The sequence below is a fragment of the Haliotis rufescens genome, unplaced genomic scaffold, assembly GCF_023055435.1.
Source record: "Haliotis rufescens isolate VD_foot unplaced genomic scaffold, xgHalRufe1.0.p SCAF_1, whole genome shotgun sequence".
Lineage (NCBI taxonomy): Eukaryota > Metazoa > Mollusca > Gastropoda > Lepetellida > Haliotidae > Haliotis > Haliotis rufescens.
Window position 1 is genome coordinate 37,566,296 of NW_025963779.1, and position 12,823 is coordinate 37,579,118.

A 12,823-nucleotide genomic window follows, 5' to 3' on the forward strand; every position below is an offset into this window, starting at 1 on the left:
GGAAACCTGTGGAAATTCCCTTACATAAGTATGTACAAAAAACTTGTTTCTGATCATTTAGATACTTTAATTTAGAACTCAGCATTTTGGTGGACATTGGAAAAAGTCAGAGACTTTGTCTCCATGCCTATTAACGAATATACTTGCTACGACCCATTGTAGTGAACAAAACGAAGAAATGACAGTGACAGTCTACAGTAATCAATGAATTTACTTCATTATCTATTGGACACATGTCTATGATCACTATTTAATGATCGGCTAATTGATCAATGATGACTTACATTTGTAATTGCCATAGGCCTTTTTGATGTCCTGTAAATGTATTATGATATGCAGTCTGTGGCTGAGTTTGTGAGGTAAATGTTAACAGACCTTTCTCATCTAATGATATTATTTGAAAATATTTGTTGGAACCAGCCTACAAAAGATGTTACTGTAGAGCAATTTGAGTATACATATGCTCATGTTCTATCTTGAAAAACGTTTATACAGTTTGGCCCTCACTCTATGAAAGTTCATACTCCAATGAACTCAAATAATGTGTTAGACAAATCTTAATCATTTTATCAGAAGCGATGCTTGCATTGATAAACATTCATAGTTTAGATAAATTTGCATAGGCTAAAAAAAATAATAGTCTTGGTTCTCAGGCACTGCCCACATCTTCATATAGTTCATTGCACATTTCTTTTTGTTTCCATTTTCAATTTTTTTGGTGCATTGTATTTAAGTATTAGGTTTTTGGTGCCTGAGAACCAAGACTATTATTCTTTTTAGCCATATGTTGATCCCATTAGTCGCATCTTTCAACAAAGATAGTCACTTTTTACGGCAAGCATGGGTTGCTGAAGACCTATTCTACCCCGGATCTTCATGGGTCACAAGCAAGATATTTGATTGGCTGATCAACAGCACTTGAGTGAAGACAGGAAAACAAGTGGGTAGGGTAATGATAAGGAAGACGCTGTCTACATGTATTTGTTTATAAAAGTCTACATACTCAACCTGACATGGAAACACATCCATAGAATGTGATCCTGAACTTCCCAGTGCCAATCACTTGATGGTGTTGATTATCAAACTCAAATATAGAAGTTGATTCCTATCACTGTACTGCTTACCAATGCCTTTATACACAATGTTCTTTAGAGCTAGGAAGGGAGGTACATTGGATGGAAGACGAATATCATTGAACATTCAATATGAAATTTATGCCTCTAAACTGAGCATTATTCAAATTATTATGGAGCAGTTATTCAAATTATTATGGAGCCGTTATTCAAATAAAACCACTATTATTGGATCATATGAAAGTGGTCAATAAAAGTAAGTGGAGGGTTTGACATGTTATTTTCTAAAATGCAGATTCGAAAATATGACGGATAAATATGGGTGAGGAGGTCAACTAATAATTTAGAACAGAATGTCTCGTTTGTTGATGTTATTTTCAATGACGTTATATTGGGCTACATGTTTCATTTAACATTCATTCTTCTCATGATCAGAGTCATAGAGAACTGGTTTGACATCATGGAAAGGTCCCGAAACTCTCTACTGTAGGAAACCTCCATACCTCCTCCTTCAGATTAGGCATGTTTTCTGATGACATAAAGCAGCCCAAGGACCTATCTCTTCTTAAGGCTTTATGGGGCTCTTTTCTACAGTTTATGTTCACTACTATAAAAACAAACAAACTTCTAATATGGCTCATGGCGGTAGATATTGAAAACATGTAACATGACAAATACTTGAACATTGAAACTACTTGAATCTGACTGAACACTGCCGGATGCAAACTTAGACATATGGCACAGTTTATCAATAAAATAAATAAATTGGAAGTGATTTCATGGGATTTGATTAGCTGATACACCTCTTTTAGCAATATTCCAGCAATATCAAGGTGAGAGACACCAGAAATGGGCATCACACATTGTACCCATGTGGGGAATCGAACCCATGTCCTCAGCGTGACAAGTGAACACTTTAACCACTAGGCTACCCCACCGTCCCTCATTTTTTCACTGAATGAGATCCTTGATACCGTTATGTTTTTGACGCCCGTGATTAAATAAACCATCTGTGAAGTTATTAATGTTTATGTATTTGTTTTAATACCAACTGACGTTGCTATGCTATGTGGATTTACACAGTGTGCACTCTGTTTCTTATGGTTTTTCCTCCGTAAATGCAAAATATGTTGAGGTCATTTCTTTACTGAGCAGATTGCTATCTGATACAGACAATTGATGCACATGGTGAAAGAACCCTGCAATGTAATCACTTGTGAAATTAGTTGTAAAAGATACTTTAAGAACCTCGTTATCCTGTTATGGTTATCAATTATGTACATTGATGGATTGACATTAGAGCTTTAGATTGCAGCATTTCTCCGAGTTCTTCAGCATTTCAGCATTCTTCCTAAGGCAATGGCAAAATTTCAGCCACTTTGTCCTGACTGTGTACCTATATATGGAAGTAGTTTCCCAGTCTCTAATTGTTCCCGCTGGTGTTTTCAGAGACCCAAACATTCAGAAAATGCAACAAAGACAGGAAGAGATGCGCCGAGTACGAGAAGAGATTGAACGTCAACAGGAGGAAGAGTATGCCAAACAGGAACAGGAAAAAGGTAGACTTTTTGTTCGTGTTTTCGTTTCCAGTAACATGTTTTTTGCTTGTTTCTTTTTTTGATGCATATTTTAATTAAGAATTTCTTGAATTTCAGCTTTTTATGCCAATTCAATCATTGTTTTGGTCATAATTATTTTTCATATCATTAAAATATGACATCCATTGTTTTCTTTGATGATATTGTTTATTTCTTGGTAAGTCTGAAACCCACTTTTTTAGTTTTCATTGATTGAAGTATTCATTCATTTGTTTTCCAGAAACAAGATGTGAGAAATGATTTTTTTACACAAATTTACCAAACCCTACCTTTATTCAGTGCACTCAAAAACAAATCTTGAAAAGGTTGTATAAGGATGAGGAAAAATTATGGATTAGACGGCGACATTGACCTGTTTTGACCATTGATCAGCATAGACCAGTTGTAGTCGCCTCCTCTATTCTTGGCCAATAACCATTGTGTGGGCAAGGTGCAAGTCGAGACAAAGTGCATTTAGCTACATTATTGTACATTAGATGTTTAAGATGTGTGTGTTTTGGAAATAGGACATAATTGGATTGTGGAGCTGTGTTTGGGGCAGGGTGTTACTTAATGGTAGGCCTAACACGGTTATGTCCAACTTGGAACAAGCATAACCAGTGCCATTTAGGTTGACATATGACTTTATAATGTTATTGATCGAAGAAAGTGCTGCTATTTTAGACTATTACTTGCGTAATCAGGAAAAAAGGGTTTTACTTAATACAAATATGTTCCAGCCAAAATGTTGTTTAAAACTCTTAACATGTTTGCTGGTTCATTTATTTTCAAGACAGCTACATCACTCAAATGTTTGTCAACTACTTTTAGTTTTTGTATATTGCTAGGTAGGGGTAGTAATCAATTTGTATTATTTTGTCTTGATGCTGGAAATGTATTCAAGCATGAATAGTTTGGACTTACATCTGATTATTGTATCAGGAATGTTTAATAACAGCTTCTTTCTCCTATAAATGCACTAGTAACTGCACAGATCTTTGAAGGTGAGGTAGGAAGGACACAATATTACTCATTACCTCCCTTTGTTGAGTTTGGTTCCTGTTTTGTCCAGTAGATGGTGCTGAGTGCAGTGGGTCAGAGGACACAGGTAATGCCAGTAATGGTGCAGAGGCCGAGGGTGAAGGTCAGGGGTCCCCTGATGAGGAAAAACCGCGACCTGCAATTCCATCTTTTGCTGGCAAGTTTTGCATCCACTAACGTCCAGCTTGGAATACCCACTAACTGCCCTCAGCACGGGTGTTGCCAGTGAAAGTCACATTCTGTCTGTTAGGGTTATATGACACACAGGCTCCATGGAGATCCAGTTTGGCTGATTTTCTCCAAGCCTTTGTGTCATTTCTTGATTGACATGAAATGTATATATGTCCCTCACTCTACTGACAGTGTGAAAACAGAGACAAGGTTTTAAAAGGGTTTTCACCATAATGGTGGTTGTCGCCTGATTTTGTGCATGTTTTGGATGGGACAGATATCAAATACTTAGTCTGTGATAATGTAGACCTTTGAAAAATTACATTTACTACTTTTGACATAAAGTCTAGTTATTGAATTCTTATCAGTTTGAATTCCTACCTTGCCTCGCTTGCCACATACCAAACCTGGTCAGTGATGTGATCTTGTTATTTACCAGGAGGGTTATTAATTATCAAGCATTTACTGATAGCATTCAGTTTTGTCACCAAGATTATTATATCAGCTGATGATAAAAATTTATGGTATATATTCTGCTAAAATTAATTTTGATCTTATGTTTCTGAACATTTGAAACTTTGAATTGTTTTTGCCATTAATGTTGATCAGAGCTCATTCTGTAGACATGCTCCAAATATTCTGTTTTATATATCCGAAAGTTATTTCTCACGGCTAAAGATGCTGTTTTTGTAGCCAAACGTACCACAGGAACTTGGATTAAGTTTTAGGGAAATGCCTAGATTTATGATGAGAATGCATTCTCAAAGGAAGCAAGCTCTTTCTGTTACTTCCTTGAAGTCCACAATTGCTGTTTGAACAAACAATGGTTTTATTTTCAATAGTGTCTTGAATGATTGTTTCTGTTTTGTACAAAAGGGACGAATTATGTATTTATGAAAACATTTATTGCACCCTGACAGTTGACATGTGACTTTCATGTGGTGATACATACTCTAACACCCCTGAATTAACCTTTGACCTTTGAGGGGAGTCCCTTACACCTGGGACTGGATGACCTGTGACTTAGACTGAGACAGTGATATATAATGTTTTATGCTTCCTCTTCATCTTAGGTTTCCTTTGAGATGCATAGTGGCCTTGTTGTGTTGCTCCTAACTGCTGTACATATGGTCATTGAATGTTTGTCAAATGCATGGCATAGGGTCCATGGCCACAGATTTTGTAGACTGTCAGTTGTGATTGTCAATTGAAGTTGTTGCATAGGTGAAGTGTTATTTCAAAATAATGTTAGAACTTAAGTCATTCTAATCATGCTAATATATAAGTAATGGAATAATAACTTAATTAATTTTCATTCACGCCAGCCTCCCAACTAAACATTGTTACTTCATGGTACCACATCCCTAGACGGCTAATGTACAGATAAGGGGGTGGGACGGGTAACGTGGATGCTTGAGTCAGGTGGGTACTGAGGAGGACCGGGGAGCCACAGGACTACACGGACCCGTGGTTAGTCACATGATATAGTGTTTAATGTAAGAAATTCACTGTAACTCCATGGTTACATTACAAGTCGACATTCGGACATTCCGTCTGACCTTTATATGCTGAGTAAAGATTCAGCTTCTGTCCAATTCAGTGTATGCATGACCAGATTTTTTTATAGTGTATCTAAATACTTTTTGCCAGGGCTCTGGTAAAACAATTCCTGACTGGACATTTTATACCCAATTCTTGAGAGGTACATTGGGTACTGGGGTAGGGTTAAGTACTCAGGTAGTAAATTTGGACTCGTCCCAGCCCAAGTACCAATGCCTTGAAGAAATTGTTACAAGAAAGATATATGTATACGTGTATAAAGAAATGCCTCCCACCTCACATTATTTAAAAATATGGATGAAAATCTGATAATTAATTTATTATGGCCTAAGCTGTACTCAATTCTCGATTTATTTGAAATGATCGTGTATGACATAATGAATGTCGGTTGTTTTACAGAGGTATATATATATATATAGTTTGGATTATAGAAATTTTACCTTTGACCTTTTTAACACTTGAAATCTCTTTCTCAGATGTGCAAGCTTTCTTTATGGGTATGTTATAAACTGAAGGATGGGTTGAGGGATGGAACTAACTGGAATATAATCAGTCTATCTTGTACAATAAATCAGTGTATAGTAGGACGTTTTCCAAATACCAACTTGCCTCTGCACTAAGTGGGCCCTATTCATGAAATGCCCCATCGCCTTTCCAACAACATTTTCTTTACCATGCACACGCTGTCCTAGTTATATGCTAATGCTAACTCACCACCCACCCACAGTACATGCTGATGTTAGAGAGAAATACTGAAAAACTCACTGCACACACTGCCCTGACAACTCGAGCACTGAATGAAGTCGGTGGGGTAGCCTAGTGGTTTGAGCATTCGCTCGTCACATCGAACACCGTGTGAAGCCCTTTTCTGGTAATCCCTGCTGTGATATTGCTGGAATATTGCTTAAAGTGGCATAAAACCATACTCACTCACTCACTTGTTTATGCACAAAGGTGTAAAAGTGTACCAGTATTAGTTTAGTGCAGCATTGTACTGAGAAAAACAGTGGCTCTGCTCAGTTTGGTGGTGGACACCTGTCTGAAATATCTAAAGATTATCAATAAAACTACAAGGTTAGCGTATCTGGTTAGATTATTGGAAGAAATTATGGAATGGTTAATGCCATAAGTTAATACATTCTACTCATTCACCTTGAAAACATGAAGCAACCCTTTTTTACATGAAACATGTCTTTTGGAACATTGCATAGATTTGCTCGAGTGTACCCCCTCAGGCCTCTGTGTGCTTGAAATGGCTTGAAACAAATAAAGGGTTGCCATGGTTATAATAGAAGGTATGGAATTTCAAAATCCCTGTACTTTCACATGAGATTTAGATACACATGAGAGAAGTTAGGTTTAACATAAATTTGATTTTACTCTACAATGCCTATTTTTGGGGGTGGTTTATTCTATCTGAAATTGTTGTGTTATGTTTAAGGGTGATACATTCTCCTCTGACTAAACATACTGTCTCAGTATTTTACTAACTATGCTAACACTGATAATAATCTAATACATACTCTTGAATAGGGTGGTCTGTTTAACCTGGCATGCTGGTGTGACATGTAGAACTTGGCAGTGCTGTAGAAGACTTATTTGCTTATTTTTATTGGCTAAATGTTACATTCATTATAAACTCTTCCAATTATTATATTCATTTAAATAGTATGTACTTATCAGCATGGAAAAGCATCAGTTCTATGGCTGAATGGCTCCCCCAGCAAATATTCATCTATGTTAATTAATATTTGTTTTTGGATGTCACAGCAAGCATTATTCATACTGACAGTAGGATAATGTGCCTTGTGCTTGTGTGAACATCTGTGACGACAATATGTAACAGCATAATAGAATTCACATTGCATTGTACTTCACTCCTCTTTTCACTCAACCACGATCATATGGAGGATTTAAATTCACCAGCGGTACATGAGTGTTCCATGGAATTAATGTCTACCTTCCATCTGTGTTGAAGTTTTAGTGGATCCATGCTGTGCTTTGTACCCTTCATGCTTTATGTACTCGCTTCTCAACTGCTGTTTTCTCTTGACAGTTTATGAAATGGACGATGAGAAAGATGGATTACTTGACAACCAGTATACAAACAACAATGGGAAGGCCTATCAGGCACCCAAAGGTAACTGACAGACGTCACCTGTCACCTACTGGTGGCAGCCATTTTGAAATGTCTGGTGCCACCATTCAGGTTCAGTTGCGGATTCTTTCTCTTGGTGGCAGGGATGTATGTGGAAATTTAGCTTTCTTGATCTCGCCAGTCTGGTGGAGGCCAGTTTCTTTCAGGGAGCAGAGGAATGCGGTTGTGGAAGAAGTTCCACTTACATCGGTTGATAGTCATAGCACTGTGTGGTGCAGTTGAATCTCAAGATGGCTATGTGCATAGGCATTACATTGAGATTCATCTTGTGACAGAAATCATGCAACTTGAGACATCTGTGTTTTAAGAGATAATATACATTCATAATCATATATTTCATCTGTGATGGAACAACTGCGTTCTTGTGTCGATGATGACTTGATTGGAAGCCAATATCCAAATAACACTGTGTAATGAGGTGTGAGATTTGTTATGTCTCTTCTGTAGAAAGGAATCAGTTGTTAATATCCTGGTGCCCTGATAGATGTCACAAGTGGGATGATTTCTGTCATGTCCGACTGTGCTCAGTGACTCCATCGTGTCCCGGTAACGGCCTTACACTGATACCTCCATGTTACTCTCATTCCAGTCGTACGGTCCACCGGTAGGAAACTTGCTGTAGTGTTGCCGTAGTTAGCGTGTCTACTGTGCTGTGGAGCACTCTATAACTTGTCTATATATACTCTGTCTCACCTGGCTAACACCAGCTGCTCGCACGCTCATTCCAGTCACTCAAATCAACAACGTCAATTGCAAAAATATGTCATTATAAATTTTGATTAACTGCTATAATGTTGGTCTTTACCAAATCTTAATGTTACTTGTCAGACTGGAATGCATTTGGCTGTAGAACTTACAGAAGAATTGATAATAGAAAACTGATGTTTGTTTAATTCCAGTTGACTGTTAACCTTTTTCCAAATTTATCAATCATTCCTCATTTATAAACATAAGACCTCAGGGCATGGTTTTAAATATGATTTGTTTCTGTTGAAAACACACTTGCAAGCACACATGACATGCATCTTTCACCACATCCACAGTTAACTTGTCATGACACTTAGTATTGATCACCCTGTGTGAGAGGTGCCCTCGTCAGTGAAGTTCACCTTATGATACACTTCTTAGTCAGGGTAGGATGCAGTCATCATACCATTGTCAAATAAACTGATCTGGAAGACAGGATATACATGGATATCAACATCCTGTGTATGGTTTGGTACCGGTACTTGTATTGCTTGCTTGGTACTAAACCTGCCCTAAAACATCACAGTGAATGAATTGAAAGATGTTGAGTTCTTGAGGCCTGTCCTGTCTACTTTTCATGGTAATATACTGTTCCCTGGAGTTCTAGAACTCAGCAAGTTGTGGGAGGTTAGCGGATCTGACAAGGGCTCCTTTGGCTACCAGTCATCATGTGTGTTCTCATGCTTGTGGTATATCTGCTTACACATCTGACTTTCTGCTGTTGATATCCTAGATATACTTATGTACACAAACAGAACTACAACACACCTCCAAGCTCCTCACACATCCAGGCAAATATGTCCTAGCCATAGCAGAAAGTAGGTTCCACAACAACAAATTAATTATTTGGTCATAAGAATTGTCACTGTTTTCCAAAAAGAAAATTTGGGCAGGGGTAGGGGGTTAGGTCACAAATTGACATGCTGAGCTTTCTGCTTTGGGGAAACGAATGGAAGTCTTTACTCTAGGGTTTATTGATGGCATGTTCGAAATATTGTCATGGACAATTATTGTAGAAGGCATGCGTCAACCAGGGGAACCTTTACCTCTTGAATTTTTTCAGAAGGAATCTGTTGTCATTTAAAAATTTATAAATGAAAGAATTTGTGTTGGTCGTATCATTGACATCCAGGAATACAGGACTAGGGATTAACTAGTTTAACCCTGAGCAGTGAAGGGAACCCTATGTGATGGGTATACCACTGGTATCATCTAATCATTTATAGCAGATCTATTCCCCAGGAGAATCATATTAAAAAGTACAGAAAAAGTACACATGTGGACTTATCCAAGACTACTTCCTTTCATTCATTAAGCTCCCTGATTCAAGTCACCTATTCTTTCGATTCCAGGCAGTGTATAAACGTAACTTGTTTCTCAAATCTTTCCTATCTTTCTTTTTTTCTTAGTAGGCAGAAGAACATATATTCAATTCAAGCAAACACCTTCACTAGCAACGGCTACATAGTTTTGGCAAGGAAAGATAACTCTTCAGTTAAAATCAGGACAATCTTCACATTCATAAAACTTGTATTGTAAACTGGATCAACACTTATCATCAAAACTAAAACATATTGATTGCCCTGTGAACAAATCATTCACACAGCTTGCTTTAAATGACCAACACAATGATGAGAAACATTTTTTCATGGCTCCAGTTAAATATTTGCCTGAATGACTGTGAAGACATACCTGCTTCACACCAGTCCTTATAGTCCTGGCTGTGTAGCTTTGGCTGTTTAGGAGAGATAGGATCTACATACTTATTGCCGATTTGTAGTGTGCTTTCTATGGAGAAGTATAACCCATGTCTAGCTCACGGTATAGCCATGTGTTCTCTGCTAGTCATGCATCCCATGACACAAGCAGGCAGGCCAACCTGCTTTACCTGGACATAATATTTATCATCAAACATTTCTGGATTAACAGGTTATGACTTCTGAAATGTAGGGATAGTTGCACTGCTTCTTTGGCTTAGAACATTAAGGTTAAAGAGCAGTGTGGATGTTTTCATTCAGTTCAGTACACATATCCTTTTTCACTTTTTTGACTAGTAACAGCTAAAACCCATGGCTACATCGGTGTACCAAATATTTAAGATGGATTCTTGACACTATGAGCCTCTCTAAACTTGCTTCACATTTACCACCATAGCCTCTTGTTCTTTCATCTTACATGGAACTTTATGCAAATCCTTGCCTTTTGATTTCAGCTATTTTGAACCTTTTTCATCTGTCTTTTATTTCTCTCTGATAAAGTGTATTAGTTACAGTTTAGAGAATGTTAAACATGTTAACTATGTGGATCAAAATATCTCCATGACAACAGTAGCAGATGCATTTTGTATCATAAAAATGATGAGGATATGTTCTTGCTTATGAATAAACATGTTTACGCGAAATCGTTACTATGACAACTGTGATTTGCTTGAAAGGTAACCTAAAATAGCATTGTGCAGGTGTCGTAATCAGAGATTATTGGGGGAAACTGCATGTCAGCAATATGTCTATGGCTGAGGCTGAAAAGAGGCAATATTGTGTGTCAAAAGAATGAAGATGCGACAGAAAGGATTCCAGGTGGAAGCATAATGAAAAAGTATTGGAAAATGGTTCCAGAGACACTTACAAATATCGATGAACTTTTTCATCACGTAAAAGATAATATTACCCACGCCTTGTAAAAATGGCATTTCCTATGTTTGGAGAACTAATTTCTTTGAAGTTTAATCATCATCAGATTGTTGGTCTAGCTTTTGTGTCACAGAAGAGTTGCTATTTTCATCTTGTGTCTGTGGCTTGTTCTTCAAGGATATTCAATTCATAGCCATTACAGTGATGGAACACAACTTCTTTACAAGATTGTGTCAAATATAAAGCAGTGATTAATGAGTCTCGTAATAAGCTGATTTTTTTGGAAAGCAATTTTTAACTGATTCTATTAACATTTTCTGAATTTCTGAAACAGAAATCAGAATGGATGAATTGTTAATAGAACTTATTTTCAAAGTGACTATTTCTGTTAGCAATAAGACTGACATGATCGTGAGATGAAACTAGACAACCAACTGCCATGAATGCATCCTGAATGTGCATGCATTGATATTGATGCATGGCTGTCGAATGGATTCAGATGAAATCTGAAAAAAAACCTAATCCAAATTTAATCATAGTATATTAAAAAAATAAAATTGCATGTGCAAAATGAGATTGAAATTCTTTGAATTAAGAACCCTGGAATACCATCCATAGTTACAATTCTGTATTTCTTAAACCATTACATCAGTAACTGACGATATGTCATCAAATGTTCTTTGCTACTTTCTTTCTCCCTTCCTTTTCCCTTCAGTCTATCATGTTTTTCTGTGTGTAATTGCATCCAGGAGACGCTCTGGCTTAAGTTGTCTGTTGTATGTTGTTTAGTGTTGTACATGCATCAGGCATTGTTTTGTTCAAACATGCATTTCTTCATTCTTGCATAACAACTTTTAAGAGAATTTATATTATAATGATAAATATTTTAGAAAAAACATATCGTAATAACTGCTTATCATGCTGATGTTAATTGTTAATATTGTAGTAAAGTTTAATTTGTGTTGCTAATTCTATGGAAGGTAGGTGTCACAAATATTTAATTGATTTCAGTGTTTGCTTTGTGCAAATTTGATTCTTGACAACACAGAGTTAAGCAATAGAACATGTGTTTTGTACAGTAATTTTGTTAAGGGAAGGATAGCATGTAATTTTTTTAAATAGTTTTATCATGTTGTGTTAGAATTTAGGAATTCATTGATGTGCAGTCAGTGGCGAACCTTTGTTAAATTCAGTCATTAACAGTTCCCCTTACATTCCATCTCTAGTTTGCACCTGTCATGATTTTGTTTACATCCTTCCATCTTATCATCTCAGTTTTTTGTGGCAGCCTCCTTTTTTAATTCTTGACATTCATCCTTAAGTTGGTTATCCAAATTATGTCTGTTTTAATTAGAAGTCAGTTCATATTTATTTTTTGAAAAAAGTACCTGTTCTGTATTTAATCCCCTGAACCTTATAACCTTGATTCTACTGATGCTTCTGGTTATGTTGATATCCTTGTTTCTCTTCTCATCACTTGTGTTTGCATTTCATTTCTTTACTATTTCAGTTTGCTGACTGTCGGGCATGACTTTGATTTACTTACTTTGAACTCCAGAATTTTATGATTAGATTTGTTCTGCATAATGCAAGATTCGCCTGTCAAAGTTTCAGAGATTATAGAATCATATGTATTTGGATGTGTTAATTTGATATCCAATGTTGAATTTTCAGTAGAAGAGATGGCATCAGTTACCATTAATACTGTATGGCATTTGTGAAACTTTTATCCCTCATGATAAATTGCTGAGTGTGGCGTTAAGCAACAAACAGAGAAACTTAGATCTGGGTTCTACTTTCAATTAAATTGATAAATACCTCTCTCTGAAACATGATCAGAGGATATATATATTATATACATGGAAG

The 12,823-nt window shown here is 36.7% G+C and overlaps 1 protein-coding gene across 16 annotated transcripts in view; it reads left to right on the top strand.

Annotated features, from left to right (window-relative positions):
- LOC124135719 (amyloid-beta A4 precursor protein-binding family A member 2-like) overlaps positions 1-12,823 on the top strand; it is a 164,544-nt gene that overhangs the window by 30,494 nt on the left and 121,227 nt on the right. For 8 of the 16 annotated variants that reach the window (XM_048396016.1, XM_046501206.2, XM_048396026.1 and 5 more), the window contains exons 4-6: positions 2,523-2,632; positions 3,723-3,848; positions 7,479-7,562. In XM_048396016.1, the coding sequence (XP_048251973.1) occupies positions 2,523-2,632; positions 3,723-3,848; positions 7,479-7,562 (320 nt within the window). Of the gene's footprint in view, positions 1-2,522; positions 2,633-3,722; positions 3,849-7,478; positions 7,563-8,169; positions 8,185-12,823 lie in introns of all 16 variants that reach the window. The other 8 variants (XM_046501207.2, XM_046501212.2, XM_046501209.2 and 5 more) reach the window with 5 other exon arrangements.